Genomic DNA, 19,303 nt, shown 5'->3' on the forward strand with positions numbered 1-19,303 from the left:
GTACAGTAGAATCACTAACGTTATTTACCTCCACCTATTGAGTCGTGTAACATGATAAATATACGTACCTATATGTTGTAAATATTATCCAGAAACTTGCAAATAATATAATTAACAGCTGCTCACAAGTCGCTTGCGATTGCTCTTCCATTTATTCCTTTGTCCTTGATCCCCCGAATCCGAATGAAATTATTATATGTTCCTTACGGTCTTAGGCTGTTACTGGTTGGGATGATATATCTGCGTCGTTCCTGAAGAGGCACTCAACGTATCTGTCGTCCATTTTATGTCAAATGACCTGCTTTGAGTCTACTATATATATTTCCTGTGTCACGTAAAAGAACAATCATTTGCCCAGTCTATAAAGGAGATGAAGGAAGTCTTCCCAATTATTACCGACCAAAAGCACTTCTGAGTGCCTTATCTAAGATTGTCGAAAAATAAGTAAATAAAAGTCTATTGAAATATCTCGTAATCGATCTTTTCATCTATTAGGGCGTTCCACAAGGAAGTATACAGATCCCACACTATTTCTAATTTTTATAAATGATTTATGTTACCGTGCAATCCCAAATGCTACAGATATATCCTTTGCAGACAATTCTGCAATAAATTTTGTTGAGAATTCTTAGTCTGAGTCTTAACTGAGTGCACAATTTGACTTAAACTTAAGCTTGAAAAGTCTTCAGTTCCACACAGTCACCCTCAATAGCTCGAAAATTAATTTTATTAATTATTGGATCACTTCTGCCTCACAACCGAATTTACCTTTATCTCTCAAAGCATCTCCATAATTCGTATAAACATACACAAACATTTTGTCAATCACCTAAGATAACGTCTATTTTATACTATCTACATAGTATAAAATACCTTTGTGTAATCTTAGATAAGAATCTTAATTTCAATCTATAAAAATATCAAACTTTCAATATTATTTAGGAATTTCTTTATTTTATATTCCATACATTTTTATATAAGTCATATGTATATATGGTATAATAAGTTTATGAACACTAAAAATAAAAAATATATATTCTTTAAGTAGGTATTTCATATTTTATTTTTGAAAATTTATTTATTTTAATTTTTAACTTGAGTTATGAATGAAAGTCACTTGAATATCTGTTGGTGACCTATTTTAGGTCCAAACGAACATGGTTTTTCATACAATTTCGGCAAAAAAAAATCAAAGTATACTTTATTCAAGTGGGCTTTTACAAGCACTTTTGAATCGTCATTTAACAATTAAGTGAAGCTACCACCGGTTCGGAAAGTAGATTCTACCGAGAAGAACCGGCAAGAAACTCAGTAGTTACTCTTTTTCAACATTTAAAAAAATACAGTCATATTAGTTAATACAATTATTAAATTAATATATCCTGCCTGGAAGTCAACAGGTATTAATTCCACGCTTTTTTATCATCTACAAAATCTTGTATCGAATAATACGCCTTTTTCACCAATGTATTTTTTATAAACGATTTGAATTTACGAGACGGCAAAGTTAAAAATGTCTGTGGAATTTTATTATAGAAATGGATACCTTGTCCCAAGAAAGATTTATTGACTTTGCGGAGTCGGAAACTTGGCGTTAGAAGCTTATCCTTACTTCTAGTGAACAAAGAAAGGAAGGTCATTTATATATACTAGAAATAGAAAGGGACCCAAAATTGAACCTTGTGGAACACCCATTTTTAACGTAGATCCAGTAGACATTATTCCATTAATGAAAACTTGCTGGATTCTTTGACTTAAGTATGAAGCAATGAGATCAAGAGCCCTACCTTTAACGCCCTAATATTTGAGCTTATAAAGAAGCGTCTCGTGTTCTACACAATCAAATGCTTTAGATAAATCACATAATACTACAATAGCATTCTGTGATTTATCTAAAGCATTTGACGCAAGATTAACTCCTTTACCAATTCAATATTCCGAGAATATTTTGTAAATACTCCATTGTCTCATACGTATCTTACAATAAGCAATAATAAAGTAATAGAATAAAATAATGGACTGTTCTTTTCTCCGATAAAGAATTCGATCAATGAATGCTTTAAAATATCACTTATCATGAGAATGATTGATTAAGAAAATAAGACAATCATTTCTGATGGAATGTCTTAGATAAATCAAAATAAACATGATTTATTAAATCAATTTCGTAACATTTTTGTGAATTACCTATCTACGAGTTTATCTTTGCAAATCACAATGCGTGATCGCATCACGCCATTTTTCTATTAGATATAAAACGAAAAACGTTTTATCCATTAAGTCTCGATAGCGTTATATATAGGTATATATTTGTGAAAATTTCTCGATTATTGCTTAGCTTAACAGCAAAATATTTTTGCTTTGGTTTTGTTTAAAACAATTTTTTAATAGTACTTTGAACTATATGTATGCGCAGTTGACTAGTATCTGCTGAAAATGGTAGAATTCGAAATCGCTAAAACTCTAGAACGGCTGGACCGATTTGGCTAATTTTGGCCTGGAATTATTGGTGGAAGTCCAGGGAAGGTTTAGAAGCTGAGTAAGTATGATAAAAATGCTAGGAATGTAATAAAAACAACACCTTTGTTTTTCCTTAGAAATCGATTTATTAGAGAATTATCAATGGTTTTCTATGATTATCGATGTTAGATAATAAACATTGATGTTTTAAAATTGATTTTGCAGTATTTAAAACATCGTTACATCTATTTTTCGAATCTATATATAAAAAATAAGTGGCATTATTCGACGTCACTTTATAAGTCAAGAACGAGCTCACTTATCCAAACCAATTTTTCAGGGTTTGTTCGGACTATTTAGTAGATGGTTTATGTGAAGTTTGCACAAATTCGGACGATTGGTTCTTCATTTATTAAATTTTTTGTAACAAATGAATTCAATAAATGGCGGGTCATTTTGTTAATGGAGATTTTTTTAGACGGGGAATTGTCAAATTAAGTGTAAGTATTAATTGAAAATGAGTAGACTCATCCACCAGTTTCAATAGGTAATACGTCTTATTTTAATTTATTAATTCCAAAAAAGCATTTAAAGGTATATAGCATATAGCGTTTGCTTTTATTTTCATGTTTAAATATACAGAAAAAAAATTTATAGTGCCATTAATTTTTTTTTGTATCGATTGATGGTTCGTCTACAAGCACAAAATTATATCTCGAGATTTAGTAAACTATATCATCAGTAGATCGTTGATATGTATGCCAAAATAGAAACTGAGCGTCTTAATTTTAATCGTTTCAACCAAGCAATATTAAGATCCGAAGAATATATTCATTTGCAAGATGCGATAGCGAATGATGCTAATGTAAATGACGATTGACTATATTGCCATCTTCGTTTATTGGTTGCTGACGGTATATGAACGAATATGCGCAAGACGCAATGTCTTATGTGAGGAAAATAGTCGACCGATTCTGTTCATTACATTTACATGTAATCCTCAGGGAGATGATATTAAAAAAAAAATATTTGAAGAACAGTCGACAACTGATCGTCATGACATTACAGCACGTGTTTTTCGGCACAAATTGAAAGCACTTATGGATTTAATTGTAAAATTATGTATATTTGGAGAGGTGTGTTACTATATTTGCTCCATTGAATGGCAAAAAGAAGATAGCCGCATGCACATGTATTAACTTGGCTGGTACATAAAATGACTCGGGTTCAGATCGATTACGTTATATCAGCTGAAATTCCCTATCAAACTCTTAATTAAGAGTTATTTCATTTAAAATATGATCTATCATCATCATATGTCCATGCAGTGAGCTACATATGAGTTCGTTAGATCTATTTCTCGAATTCAATATTTCTTCCAGTCGGAAAAAAAAACACTGATGTTATCAATTAACATCGATGTTTAGAGCTCCATAAACATCAAGTATCAATGTTCGGTATTGATGTCATTATCAACGCCATAATCATGTTTTTAGGGTTCCGTACGTCTGAATACAAAAACGGAACCCTTATAGGATCACTTGTGTGTCTGTCCGTCCGTCGCTTACAGTCAATTATCTCCGAATCTATTAGACCGATTAAGTTGAAATTTGGTACACATGTCAATTCCTGTAACCCAAATACAGAGGTGTGACGTGAGCAGATGAAATCTGTATATGGGGGGTCATTTTTGGGGGGGAAGGGGAAAATTAAAAAAAAAAATCTGAAAACTGCGTCGTGTGGCATATCAAATGAAACGTCTTGTTGAGAAGATCTTAAATGTATTTTTTTGTAATTTTGAAATAAACAGTTTCCAAGTTTTTCAAGAAAATAGACGAAAATTGACCATTCCCCCCCCTTATCTCCGAAACTACTAAACCTAAAATTTTGAAAAAAAATACAAAAATGAGTTTTCTCCTTATAGATTATAGGAAAACCTATAAGAAGTCCATGATAATAACATGGTAAATCACTCAATATTGTGCGTACCAACATTAGTGTTGCCCAAATGCAAGAACAAGATGAGACTTAGTCAGTCTTGGTCTTGGTCTTGCGCCAATACACCTGGTCTTGGTCTTGGTCTTGGTCTTGCACTCCCAGTCTTGGTCTTGGTCTTGGTCTTGCAGCAAGAGTCTTGCAAGTCTTGCAATTACCTATTAGTCTATTACTATTTATTAAAGTTTATTTTAAATCTTAGAAAAACTTTTTAGAATTGGAATTGTGAGCTTGAATTAACATAGCCATAGTAAAGATCAAGCAGATTAATAAATTACTGAAGATTTGATAAGAAATTTGAAAAATCAACTGACCTTTATGTCGTTTAAAAACTTAAGAAATATAATGACTGAATGTACAATAATAGTACGTAAGTAATTAGTTTAAAACCATATAATCAATATTATAATATATACTTACTAGAATAAATTATTATGACATCTACTACCTATACTATAAAATGGTAAGGCCATTTTATCGTAATCATAATACTACTTGCGTGATCATTATAATGTATTCATTTTCATTCTAAGCACTCTGAAACTTATTTATTCTGTGGAACACCTGTAGGTATTCTTAAAATTCGAAATTATTTTGCATGAGTATACCTACGCCCTGTGGCGGCCATAAAATAGTGTCAAATGTTGTGATTTCGGCGCAGCGGCAACGATTGTTGTATATGATTTCAAAAGAAGCCACCGGCGCGTGTATCATAACCATGTACTTCCGAAAAACGGCAAATTTATTTGAGAAGTAAGTACAAAACCTTTGATGCCGCATTATCAAAGTGCCGACGATTAAAACATAACTATGCATGCACTCAGTTTGATTTTAATGGATATTTTTTAGGTATGTTTATGGTATTAGTCGTAATGCGCATAGGCGCAGTTTTTCATATTCTTTGATACAGTTTTTTGCATCTCATAGAATTCCTAAGCGTACCTATCACTCTTTGCTTCTATCTTTGTTAGTTGACAGTTACCGCTACGTGACATGCTAACCACACTGATGACCAGAGAGAGACAGATCAAGAAAATAGTTGTATTGCTATGTCACAATTGCGATCTTTAGTGAGTGACAATGAAATAGAGAGGCTTAGGCGTGCACATCGAACGCAACAAAAGCGAGCACGCCTTAATGAAATTGAGAGATTCCGCAGCGGCAGTGCTCCTGTGATCCTGGAACGAGCTGCATTCCACTATGATTCGGCAATTGATTATTGTGCTGACAAATCGGTAACAATTGGGGAAATGATAATAATTTGTAAACAATGTAAGGCGTTAACCTACAGTGGTGAATCTACTGGATTATGTTGTGCTGGAGGCAAAGTAAAATTACCACAATTGGTCCCACCACCAGATAGATCCCTTACTCTCTTAAGTTTCTGGGATGGGAAATTATTCTAAACATTTCTTAGTCAATATTCAAAAATATAACAGCTGTTTCCAGATGACACCATTTGGCGTAACACATATTATTCAAGACAATTTTATAGCCCACTTTCGAGATATTATAACACAATAGTTTTTTTTTTATTATATTATAGTTTCTAATGGAATATATATCAGAAATCTGTTTCTATGCGCATCACATTGGGATTAATTTAAGCATTTCGATTATGGCAGTACGAAGTTTGCCGGGTCAGCTAGTACCTAATAAAACCAAACAAAAGAACTTCAACATCACACTTTGGTGGGATATCTTTTACCAAACGTAAAAAATATAGCCAAACATAAGGAATTACCTTAAAAAGGACTGTGTAGTTATGGAGCTGGGACATAATCTGAAACGATTTGTAATCAAGGGCCTCGAATCGCTTCTTTCTCTTGATTGGCGTACAGCCGTGGCTGACACCGGCTACAAAAACAACAATAATTGTAACTACATTATATAATCGTAAATCGACTTTCAAGTAATCTAATAATTTTCATTTCAATCTAATAATTTTCATTAAAATATTTTTTTTAAAATCTCCTAAGTTTTTACTTTTGATCATTGTTATTGTAGAATACGCAATTACTTTTTCTACTTTTTAGTGCATACAAATATGAAATAGTGTTTTGTTTGAAGTCGGTTTAATTTTTGTTCGTTAAATTTTTTGATTATTTATAAACGTTGTTATGTCAATCTTATAATTACATATAAAATGGAATAAACAATATGTCTTTAGCCAGGTGAGTCTGTGCGCCCTAGATAGATATGCGTGGCGGAGACATCGACCGCCGTTGCTAGCAGTGCCCACCAGGAGAACCAAGTTGCTCTCAATGTGCTAGCAGACAGGATTTGTTTTGTTGCAGCCTAAGTGAACTCACAACAAATGCTGCTTGGAATATATTATATACAACTAAGATAGTCTTATAACATACATAGATATTTTAATTTTTTTTAACGTCCTGTAATATCGAATTGGGACACCGCCCTGTAATGATATCTATACAGTTTAGCATTATAAATAAATAAAAAATTGTCTTTAAAATAATTTATTAAGATCATATACACACAGCTATTTTAAAAGCATCATGGGGTCATAATAGTTTCATGGTCCTGTTCTTAGAAAGGCCAGCTGTTACCGGTTCTTAGTCCATATAATCCTTGTCTGTAAAAAGAACATTTTTCATTATTTATCATCCGACTTAATATCGTATCATCTTATCGGAGGGTGAAACAGACACGACACACGAACGAACATTTTATAATAATCTTTAGTATGTTTAAGAGCTTTTTTAAACTGTAAAAAGACAAGAAATCTTGTCAAATAAAGTCTATTCATTCGTTCCTGATGAATTTGTCGTTTTTTGTTTTCGTCAATTGGCCTATTGAATGTTTTGTCTGCCATGTTGATTTTAATATGATATTGCATGATAATGAGGTCTCTAAGAAAACTAGAGTTTAAGTATAATGGTTTGTAACGACAGTTCATTTTTCAAAAAAGATAAGTAGGATATGAGCTAAATGGTAACAAAATCTGAGTATAAACATACCCTCGCTTGCCCAAGTTGCTGGTACCAAGGACTAATGTGGCTCCAGTGCACTGATTATTTTGGGCCTGACTGAGGTTATTACAACGTCTTCCCACTAAGTGGTTACTTCTGATCGAAGAGGCGAACAGTTGTGGTGCACGTGAATGAGAGCATATGGGGGTTGCACAGCCGGGTTGATTTCTACCACCATTGGGATAGAAGTCAGCGTCAGAAATAGGGTCCATGATACCGAGAGCACCACCATTAGAGTGAATAGATTCAACATATGTTCCAGAGTTGCGGTTTAGAGCATTTGGGTTATTACCCCATTGAGGACCAGCGGGATCCATACCTGAAATAGAACATAGTAATGATATTGATTTTTGAAGTAAAAAATTTAAAATAACTTGAAATCCGTTAGCACTGTTCTTTAACGGGCCAGTAACTTTTTGTACCGCCTAAAATAATTTTTTTATTGAAGCAGTCCCATAATCACTGGCACAAAATGCAGTTCATTTGGAGTTAGAAACCATACTTATGATCTATAAAAAAGGAGAAAATTATAAAAAAGAGACATACCAGTGACACGGACTGGTCGGGTACTACTGGCGCGTCCGGCATTACCGACTACGTGAGCGCCTAAGCTGTGACCAATTAAGTGGACGTTGTTCCAGTTGCCGCCGGCGGTTCTAAAGAGAAAGTTAAGGAAATTCGTAATATGTCTGCCAATATCAGGAACAGCTCTCACGGATGTGGTGTAGACTCCACTGGCAGAACTTCGCCAGTCTACGACTATGACGTTGACATCTGCAACCGCAAGGAAAGCGGCTGTGATTTGAGGGTTATGCGCTGTGTTTCCGTTACTGTTCCATCCGTGCACGAGGACTTTGGTGGGGCGGTTTCCGTTGTAGTTGGAGTTACGGATTGAGTTTGCGTTACCGTTCACCAAAAGTTGGCGGCTGGTAGGATTACGTCTGCAAATATAAAAAATAAGGAAAATATAATAATCACAATTAGCTATCCTCGTAATTAGGATGTAAATATTTGAGAACAAATTGCCTCAATTTACCTTGTGAACAGCCAGTACTCATTGCGAGCACCATTTCTGGTTTGAAGAAACTCTTCATCAACGGGAGCATGCAGATCTACAAGATGGGGTTTACCTTCACCATCAGGCATCCAAATGTACTGGCTCTCGCCTTCCACATAATGGCTGTTATCCAATGGCACCAATGGAATTGCGCTAGCAGCGCACACTGTGAGATACAAATATAGAAAAATACAAATTATAAATTTATTAGATTTTACTTATATGTTGTTTTCTCATTAATATTTTTACAATGTGTAAAGCGGTATAGTGCCGAAAAAAATACTAACACGCTACTGAGGCAAGCAAAACCACCAAGAGCTTCATGATGAAGGTTTCATTCACCAATAACTTCGAGTGTATTTAAATGCTGTTTATCTCTTCCGTTTTAGTTATCATATATATTTTATCAATGTAATTACAATGATTTAACATACGATTAACTTTCCATATCAAATCTCTAACACGGCTTTATTAATCAAAACAATAGTATACGTAGTTTTGGGGATGCTTAGATATGATTGACATAATCAGTAAGATTATCAAATTCTTTCAATTTTACAATACTTTCGTAAGTAAATGAATCGAATCTTAATGTGGGCAAGATACAGTTTGCGAGGCCCTTGTTTTTTTTCAGTACGCTGATCCCAATGCTATGTTGTACTTTTTCAAACTTCGGGCGAACCGCGAGGCCGCGGCTGTTTGCTTCCAGTGGCGGTGCAACAACGAAACTTAGTGTGGACAAGAGTTTGCGTGGCCCTTGTTGTTTTCAAATTTCTTCATCGAACTTTTAAATCGTAAAGTGATGATATCTCGGTACACTTAAAAGCAAACCTATTAGCCACATGCGAACAATCTGAATTTATTCAATCAGTATTTGATTTCATAATAAATTAAGCTCGGAGTTACCATGGCGTAATACACGCATTCCAGCGCCGACTCCCACACATTCCGCTGACATCGCATTTAAGAAGCCACTGTCTTCTACATACTTTACATATATATTTTACAAATTTACTTAATAACATATTATAATAATTAATTTAGTCTTAATCCAGTTTCCAATCAATAAAGTTATGTTTTTGTATAATTAATTGTAATAAATAAATCTTTTTAAAAATAATTTTTCCAGTCGTCATATCATAACTTCGGAAGTGGCAGTTTTTTGTATTTGTCGCTCACCACCAACGGACAATATGAACGGTTTATGTCGGTCTTGATAAAATTCTGCCATCACTTGTTAATTTCAAAACGATAGTCCATAATAGATCTCAAGATTGATTGATTTAAATCAACTTCTTATCCATTTTGGTACAAATACCATTTTTCATAGTGAGCATTTTGGTTTTACAAGAGGTCGATCAACAACTGATGCTGGAATTGCGCTTCTTAAGCATATTTACGATGCTTGGGAGAAATCACAGAATGCTGTTGGAGTATTCTGTGATTTATCTAAAGCATTTGGCTATGTAGAATACGAGACGCTTCTTTATAAACTCAAATATTAGGGCGTTAAAGGTAGAGCTTTTGATCTCATTGCTTCATACTTAAGTCAAAGAATCCAGCAAGTTTTCATTAATGGAATAATGTCTACTGGATCTACGTTAAAAATGGGTGTTCCACAAGGTTCAATTTTGGGTCCCTTTCTATTTCTAGTATATATAAATGACCTTCCTTTCTTTGTTAAAGGTATTTGTGATATAGTATTGTTTGCTGACGATACTTCACTGATTTTTAAGGTTGACAGGAAAAAAACTGACTATGACGATGTGAACGGTGCATTATCACAGATACAAGATTGGTTTAAAGTAAATAATTTGGTTTTGAATACTCAAAAAATAAAATGTGTAGTTTTTACCCTACCCAATGTTAGAAAGCAAAATTATAATATATCTTTAAGCGGTGGCCGGCTTGATGTAGCCGATACTACGGTGTTCTTGGGAATAGAATTGGATTCCAGACTTCAGTGGAGTCCCCATTTGTCGTCTCTAACAGGAAGACTCAGCTCCGCGGTTAGAAAAGTTAGAAAACTAATTGATATTGATACCGCTCGCTTAGTTTATTTTGGTTATTTTCACAGTATTATGTCATATAGCATATTACTTTGGGGTAACGCTGCAGATATTGAATCTGTCTTTATTTTACAAAAGAGAGCAATCCGGTTTATTTATAATCTTAGAGCTAGAGACTCTCTTCGGGACGTTTTAACAGAGTAGGACCACTCACTGTTGTGTCGCAATATATTTACAATAATATAATGTATATTCACAGTAACATTGATCACTTTGATAAAATCAGTGATAATCATTGTATATAGAAGTAGATTAGAAGTAAGGATAAGCTTAGCGTAGCGCCAAGTTTCCGACTCCGCAAAGTCAATTAATCTTTCTTGGGGCAAGGTATCCATTTCTATAATAAAATTCCGCAGACATTTTTAACTTTGCCGTCTCGTAAATTCAAATCGTTTATAAAAAAATACATTGGTAAAAAAGGCGTATTATTCGATACAAGATTTTGTAGATGATAAAAAAAGCGTGGAATTAATACCTGTTGACTTCTAGGCAGGATATATTAATTTAAATAATTGTATTAACTAACATGACTGTATTTTTTTAAATGTTGAAAAAGAGTAACTACTGAGTTTCTTGCCGGTTCCTCTCGGTAGAATCTACTTTTAGAACCGGTGGTAGCTTCACTTGTTTGATGACGATTCAAAAGTTCTTGTAAAAGCCTATTTGAATAAAGTATATTTTGATTTTGATTTTTGATTTTGATACCAAACCTATTTAACTCTATCAAGGTATGCGTTCTCATGATTATGTGAACTATCTTGCCTTTCATGACTATCACCCTCTTCTCACCCTTCCAATAAAGGTGGAAAATTGTTTGGATTACACAATCCTAAGAACTAAGTTATCCTTATCATATTTTGTGTTTGTCGCTAACTGATCACTATTATACGTTAGCATTCACAAAAAAAAAAAAAACACACGAACGACTACTACCTAAATAATTACTATAATCAATAAACAAGCGAATGACAAATCCAAAATAAATAAGACAATAATGATTATATATTTCCTACGGTTTAATGCTGTTACTGAGATGGCCCAGTCGTTAGAACGCGTGCATCTTAACCGATGATTTCGGGTTCAAACCCAGGCAAGCACCACTATATATATGTTCCACCAACCCGCATTGGACATTCATTTGCGCAGTCTTTAAAGTCTAAATGTTCCGTGAGCTAAGTATTTCGAATAATTAGCGACCGACCGACCGAATATTAGTTCTAAGTGCTTTAAGGTATTCGATTGGTTAATGACTGCGAGACTAGTGAAATAACTTTAATTTTTTCATTTAATATCACAAAATGATTCAACGACACTGTCCTAAATTTAACCTATCATGTCGTGGAGAATCTAAATCAAAATAATTCTGCATCAATCTACATCAATCAAAACATTCCTATCAGCATTCTAATAGTCAAAATTGGAAAAGTTACAATATTACTAATTTTTACAAATGATATACATATATTACCTTGTTATCCCAAATTCTATAATTGTATCCTTTGCAACAACTTCGTTGCAAATTTGTGGTCTGGGTTTGAAATTAGCACAGGATTTTTCTTAAACTTACGCCTTAACTGCCTTCAGTCCCGCACAGTCAATATCTTGGAAACATTTTTTTTAACTATTTGATCCATTCTACCTCTCAACCGAGCTATTAAGGCTCATAATTACATAATATAAAACAAAGTCACTTAACGCCGTCTATCCCTATGTATCTTTAAAATTACGCAACGGATTTTGGTACGACTTTTTTAATAGATAGTAGCGTTCGAGAAGAAGGTTTTTAATACGTGGAATATATAGTCAAGAAACTGTGATAATTTTAGAAGTTTCTAATGTGATGTCGTAATTATAAACAAATTTTGTAATATATTTAGTATTAGTATTGCACCCTAATATAATGAACATTTTAATGACCTAACATTACGTCTATGGTTAGGTCATTGACAAAATATTTAATCTAAAATATATACAAGAGTTGTGAATGATAATTGAATATCTGTCGGTGACCTGTTTTAGGTCCAAATCATGTTTTTGGTTTTCATACAATTTGGGCGAAAGCCTTGTTTCCAGATTTCAAGAATATTTCCAAAATAAGCCATAATATGTCTTAAAAGTATCTCACAATAAACAATAATAAGATAATAAAATGACCTGTTTTTTTTTCTACGATAAAGATTTCGATCAATTAATGACTTAAATAATGACTTTTTCGAAAAGAATGATTGATTACAAAAATAAGGTTTATCAAAGACAATCAACTGTGATAGAATCTCCTTGATAAATCTAAATAAACATATTATTTAAATCAAATTTTCGATATGTTTGTGAGTTTTTTCTTTTTAGTGCATCGTCATGTTTTGTTTTGAAGAGTTTTTCTTTGAAAGCCAATTGTTTTTCGTAATTTTTTTGATTTTTAGTGAATCTGATGTACACTAACACATTTTTTTATATGTGAGACTTACTAAGCGTGCAGCGCAATTTGAATGAAGCACACGAAGTCAGGGAGAAACGTGTATATCATACAAGAAAAACTATCACGAGGACAATTTCAAAACAGAGCTGTGAAAAGCGCAAACATTGGCTTCCAAAATTTACAAGAAAAAAAATTGGAAGCAGGAAAATATTGAAAAACAGTTATCGTCTCGACTTAATTATAAGACTTGTCGCGGGGACAAAAATAAACTTTAGTGGTTAAACAAATTTAATTGAAAAAAAAAGATACATAATGTATGTATATCAACCGTTTAAAACTAATACTGTTAATGAGTTGGCATCTTTAAATTAAGAATGAATAAAGCAAGCAGGATAGCTCAAACCCAAAAATGAAATGCATGAATAAAAGCCGTGCAACCAAAATAGCGGCAGCAGCAGAAGCAGCGGTAGCAGCACTGGACATTCAGCAATTTTTCCGACGAAGCAGATGCTCGAACTCAGCAACAATCCTCCGCTGAGTCCACCAGGAAATATTGTAGTGCTTCGGAAGATACTTTTTATTTAAAAGTATATATGTACATGTATGTATACATACTTAAAAAAATACTCCCTCAGGAGTGTTTAAATAAATAAATATTCGGCAACGCCTGTCACATAATGCACGTGGCCGGTATTTTGTGACGAGGTTTAGTAGCCTAAACCTCTCAAATATATAAAATAATAGGTTGAAGACGTAACCCTCCGTTTATGTATGTTGTATATAATTCGTGTATAATGAGTAAAAATGATTATATCGTTTTAAAATACACAAGTGTCGGTATGCGACCGGCGCCTGCACAACGATAGAATGACGACGCAGGAAACGCAGTGTTGCCGTTCCACGAAATTGACAGATAATAAAGACAACGACGGTTACGGTTCAAAAATCGAAGTTTTGTTATAAAAACGATAAATATTTATAAAATAAATACTATAATTTTAGTAGAAATAAAATATTGAAATATTAAAATTTTTAGGGTTACAGACTAGGCGTTTACAGTCCGTCGCTGCTGCAGACCCGATCCGTCGAAGAAGACCGGGGAGTATGATACGATGCTACGCCCACCTTCTCCTCCCCACCTCAATAAGTGCCGCAGAGACATCAACACCCCGGGAATCACCTATGATTTGGAGGTCCGCATAGGCGAGCTGACCGTCAGGACATCACAGTAGCATGCGATAAGCAATCCCAAGGCGCTGAAAAGACGGAGAAGGTATCGCTGGTTTTTTAGTTAGTATTCCGGGTGGCGCATTCGACGTCTTGGGCACCGGCCAGTCCCACTAACCCCCATACTTCACGTGGGGGAAAAGCGTAGTGCATTTTCCCAGCGAGAAAAAAATATCTCACCGCACTGACAAATACTCGAAAGAGCTGTAAGCGAAGGTTATAAATAAAAACTATGCAAAAGAGCAAATTTATGTTGCACTAAGATGTGTCAAAAGTTTGGAAGGCATAGACAAGAAAGAGGAAGGCATCTGCTTTGGACGCCAATTATACGTGCACAACGATCGAATATCAATATATAATAAAATACAAATATCATCAAACTACCCTTGAAGGATATCCTTTCCAACAAAAAAAGAATTATCAAAATTTGTTGGCGTGATATTCAGTTATTCGTCTATTTGTTGGGTACATACTTGATGCAAATATAAGACCTATATGGTTTTCAAATGGATGCCATTATTGAAACTAGACCAAATTGTAATGAGACCACAGGGTAAGCACCGCCTGTCGAAAGCTGTCGAAAGTTCTCAAGTAACAAACATAAAAAATACAGTCGAAATGATAATCTCCTCCTTTTTGAAATCGGTTACAAACATTTTTATCGATTAAGCCTCGATAGCGATATATGTTATCGAAATTTTCTAGAATTTCTATCGAGAAATTTAAAATTTAAATTTTAGAGTTTCTGAATTCCAGGTTACACAATTGTAACTAGATTGGGACTAGATCTAGAAACTTATGTTTAAATTTTTTAGCTTAAGCAAAATTCCAGATTTTAAACTAAACTTTCCTTTGCTTTGTTTAAAACAATGGCCTCATAATGCACTTACTATTGCCTAATAGTGAGTACACTTGTGTGTGTATGCCAGTTGACCATTAGTATAAAATGATGTTTACGAGATTGAGGTTAAAGTTAGGAATATTCGTTGTTGAATCGCATGAGAAAGTAATCAACCCTCCTATAACCGATGGTGGCAAAAAAGGGGGAATATTGAATAATCTACTCGTAAACAGAGGTTATAATATATTGACTGTTTTCTTGTAAACGGTTTGAGTGATTTAATCATTTTAATTTTTTTTCGAAAATCGGGAATGCCCCTTATATCATTCATTGTTTTCAGTGACGCTTGTAACTGATTATAATCAAGAAATGTATTTCGTTAATTTATAGATTACATATAGATTTACACGTGTCAAAATTACATATTGCGCTTACTAGGTACGTAATTTACTTATAAATAGGTAATATTGTAATAGGATATTTAACTTATACAACTAAGAACTGCATAAATAGTTAACTTAAGGGAGAAGGTTGAAATCTAAAATGTGGCTTAAAAGTTGTTTAAATGTAAATTTCAAATCAGATAAAATATATAAATAATCTTGTACTCGTGCACCCAAAATTATTTAATTAGTATCCGTCCAACATCGTTTCGTTAATATGTGTTCGTAGAGAGGACAACGATGTAAATATATTTTACTCTCTTCTAAATCTGCCAGTTAAGTTACCAATTTTACATGTTCTTATTTAATTGCAGTCACTGCAGACGATCTTGTTAATGCTCCGGATGAGATGAGAGCACATAGAAAGGCCTCGTTATGTTTTGGATAAATATAAAATTTCAATCTTGTTATCACAAAAAACGTCGAACTGTGAACCTTCTCCTTCCTTTGAAATCGTTTAATAAAAAAGGAATAAACAACCATATTTTCTTTAAAATTATTTATTTATATTTAAGATGATATGTACAGTTTTTTATATACATAGGGTCATAATTCTTCCATGGTCATGTTCTTAGAAAGGCCAGCTGTTACCGGTTCTTAATCCGTATAATCCTTGTCTGTAAAAAAACATTATGCATTATCATCCGGTTTAAGATCATTTTATCTTATCGTAGGATTAAACAAGCATTATCAAATGAAAGCCATTCGGTTCCTGATTAATTTGTCACTATTTGTTTTCGTTACTTTATGTATTATCTAAGTTGTGTCTATCACGTTAAGTTTATTATGACTTTGTATAATACGCGGGACTCTAAGAAAATCTATCGACAATTAATTTATCAAGAAAGGATAAGTAAGTTATGAGCTGAACGGAAATAAAAAAATCATACCCTCGCTTGCCCAAGTTGCTGGTACCAAGGACTAATGTGGCTCCAGTGCACTGATTATTTTGGGCCTGACTGAGGTTATTGCAACGTCTTCCCACTAAGTGGTTACTTCTGATCGAAGAGGCGAACAGTTCTGGTGCACGCGAGTGAGAGCACACAGGGGTTGCACAGCCGGGTTGATTTCTGCCACCATTGGGGTAGAAGTCAGCGTCAGAAATAGGGTCCATGATACCGAGAGCACCACCGTTAGAGTGAATAGATTCAACGTATACTCCAGAGTTGCGATTAAGAGCGTTTGCGTTATTACCCCATTGAGGACCAGCGGGATCCATACCTGAAATAGAATATAGTAATTATATTGTTTTTGGAAGTATACTTAAAATCGTTCCACATGATATATGAATAATATAAGCAATTTAATTAATAAGTTTCACTACTATGAACACTTAGCAAAACTAGAGAATTGCCCGCGAAACGTCTCTTTCATTCAAAATGTTTTTTAGGCATTTCAATAGATAGATAGATGTTTTGATTTGATTTCATCCTAAATTGCCAATCACTAATCAAAATTTGGCGTATTTCCATAAAAATTAAATCTTTTTAAAATTTTTTTTGTTATACATTGGAGAATAAGTAGGGAGAGTATTAAAAAAAAGTACATACCCGTTACTCGGACCGGTCGGGTACTACTAGCGCGTCCGGCATTACCGACTACGTGAGCGCCCAAGCTGTGACCAATTAAGTGGACGTTGTTCCAGTTACCGCCAGCGGTACTGAAGAGGAAGTTAAGGAAATTCGTAAGATGTCTGCCAACGTCGGGAACAGCTCTCACGGATGTGGTGTAGACTCCACTGGCAGAACTTCTCCAGTCTAGGACTATGACGTTGACATCTGCGACCGCAAGGAAAGCGGCTGTGATGAGAGGGTTATGCGCTGTGTTTCCGTTGCTGTTCCATCCGTGCACGAGGACTTTGGTGGGGCGGTTTCCCATGTAGTTGGAGTTACGGATTGAGTTTGCGTTACCGTTCACCAAAATTTGGCGGCTGGTAGGATTACGTCTGCAAATGTGAAAAATAGGTAAAATATAGTAATCGTAACAAGCAATTCTTGTAATTAGGATGCAAATATGAGATGAGATGAGAACAAATTGTATCAATTTACCTTGTGAACAGCCAGTACTCATTGCGAGCACCATTTCTGGTTTGAAGAAACTCTTCATCAACGGGAGCATGCAGATCTACAAGATGAGGGTTACCTTCACCATCGGGCATCCAAATGTACCGGCTCTCGCCTTCCACATAATGGCTGTTATCTAATGGCACCAACGGAATTGCGCTACCAGCGCACACTGTGAGAAACAAATGTAGAAAAATATAAATTATACATTTATTAGATTTCACATGTTTTCTGATTAATGTTTTTACAATGTGTAAAGCGGTATAGTGCCGAAAAAAAATACTAACATGCTACTGAGGCAAGCAAAACCACCAAGAGCTTCATGATGAAGGTTTCATTCAACAATATCTTCGAGTGTATATATAATGCTGTTTATCTCTTCCGTTTTAATTATCATACATATTATCTATGTAATTACAATGATTTAACATTCGATTAATTTTCCATATCAAATTTTCTTATTCGACTTAATTATTAATCCAAATAAGATTTTGCGTAGTTTTGGATGCTTCGATATGACGGAGATAACTAGGAAGATTATCAAATTGCTTTCATAGATAGCGATTCCGTAACGGAAAAATATCCAACGAAATATTTTTTACTATTTTTATGTAATCTTTTAACGTATTTTTTTTTGTTATGACTTTGTTTATACTCATAAACGGAATCAGACTATATTCCATTTTTAAGGCAGAATTCCATTTTGAAAGCAGTGAGATCAGGAATTATATTATTAAAATTGTAGGTAGTACTGCGGTACTTTCTTGAAGCAAAGGGCGAATATATCACGAATCTCATGCTGTAATGTTTGCATAGACAATTGTTTATCTTTTTGGAGTTTAGTATAGTATTATTTACGCTGTAACAGAAAAATCTTATAAAATATACATGTTGCACATCATGTATACACTTCTTCTTCTTCTCCAAAAGCTGTATTTTTTTATTGTTCCCAAAATTGAAATGAAATTGAGGATATTGAGGTACATTTAAAAGCATACCTATTTGCCACATGCGAACAACAACCACAGTGGTAGAGTTTAATTTGACCATCAATAAGTAAGTGTAATGCTTTTATGTTGAATAAAGGAATTTTAGTTTGAGTTTGAATAGTCTGTAAATTGCCCACTAGGCTAGGCCTCCTCTGGCCGGCTTGAACTTGCTTGTCGGCCACGGCTAAGACTGGCAGGAGGGATGCCGCGGGGCTGCTCCTGGTAAGTTCCTGGTTTGCGTCAGGGTGGACCATGTAAGTGGCCTTGTTGGCTAGGAGCACATGCACAAGCACAAGCATATGGAGGATGAGGAGGAAGGGGCGCACTAGGCACGTCCGTCCCGTACCCGTCCCGGTCCCCCGACCGGGCGGCATGGGTAAACGCATTTAATCCTCGTTAAAAAAATGGCTAGGGCCTCCTCTTCCTAAGGAGAGTCTTTGAAACATATGCAACATGCACACAACCAGATTTTATTAAATCAGCGTCTGGTATCATTATAAAAGAACTCTAAAGTGGCATTCTCTTGTATTGTTGTTGTTGCTCACCATCAACGGACAATTTGAATGGTTTTCTGTCGATGTTAAAATTATTCTTTCATCACTAGTTAATTTCAAAAGGGTAGTCATAATAGGAGATTTAAACATTGACATTAAACCTACTTTACTCGATATGCGTGGTCCTGATTATATGGACTGTCTTGTCTTTCCTGACTATCCTCCTGCACGAACCCTTCCAATAAAGGCTGCAAAT

General features: G+C 34.5%; 2 protein-coding genes across 2 annotated transcripts; both read right to left on the reverse strand.

The window, feature by feature from the left end:
- Positions 1-6,922: 6,922 nt before the first annotated feature.
- Positions 6,923-8,899, reverse strand: LOC124544528 (pancreatic triacylglycerol lipase-like). The gene is made up of 5 exons (XM_047123129.1): positions 8,793-8,899; positions 8,485-8,671; positions 7,995-8,389; positions 7,437-7,767; positions 6,923-7,051 (listed from the first exon to the last, which is right to left on the reverse strand). The coding sequence occupies exons 1-5, from the start codon at positions 8,827-8,829 to the stop codon at positions 7,006-7,008; spliced, it is 996 nt and encodes a 331-aa protein (XP_046979085.1). The 5' UTR covers positions 8,830-8,899; the 3' UTR covers positions 6,923-7,005.
- Positions 8,900-15,985: 7,086 nt separating this feature from the next.
- LOC124544495 (pancreatic triacylglycerol lipase-like) lies at positions 15,986-17,892 on the reverse strand. The gene is made up of 5 exons (XM_047123084.1): positions 17,852-17,892; positions 17,550-17,736; positions 17,052-17,446; positions 16,392-16,722; positions 15,986-16,118 (listed from the first exon to the last, which is right to left on the reverse strand). The coding sequence occupies exons 1-5, from the start codon at positions 17,886-17,888 to the stop codon at positions 16,073-16,075; spliced, it is 996 nt and encodes a 331-aa protein (XP_046979040.1). The 5' UTR covers positions 17,889-17,892; the 3' UTR covers positions 15,986-16,072.
- Between the last annotated feature and the right edge of the window lie 1,411 nt (positions 17,893-19,303).

Source organism: Vanessa cardui, chromosome 1, assembly GCF_905220365.1.
Source record: "Vanessa cardui chromosome 1, ilVanCard2.1, whole genome shotgun sequence".
In the NCBI taxonomy this organism is placed as follows: domain Eukaryota; kingdom Metazoa; phylum Arthropoda; class Insecta; order Lepidoptera; family Nymphalidae; genus Vanessa; species Vanessa cardui.

Excerpts from the sequence above, each read along its gene's own strand:
- LOC124544528 (XM_047123129.1), bottom strand. The coding sequence starts at position 8,829 with ATGAAGCTCTTGGTGGTTTTGCTTGCCTCAGTAGCGT. Across the intron at positions 8,672-8,792 it reads TTTGCTTGCCTCAGTAGCGT|TGTGCGCTGCTAGCGCAATT; the intron begins GTTAGTATTTTT and ends TGTATCTCACAG. Across the intron at positions 8,390-8,484 it reads GAGTACTGGCTGTTCACAAG|ACGTAATCCTACCAGCCGCC; the intron begins GTAAATTGAGGC and ends TTATATTTGCAG.
- LOC124544495 (XM_047123084.1), bottom strand. The coding sequence starts at position 17,888 with ATGAAGCTCTTGGTGGTTTTGCTTGCCTCAGTAGCAT. Across the intron at positions 17,447-17,549 it reads GAGTACTGGCTGTTCACAAG|ACGTAATCCTACCAGCCGCC; the intron begins GTAAATTGATAC and ends TCACATTTGCAG. Across the intron at positions 16,723-17,051 it reads CCGACCGGTCCGAGTAACGG|GTATGGATCCCGCTGGTCCT; the intron begins GTATGTACTTTT and ends ATTCTATTTCAG.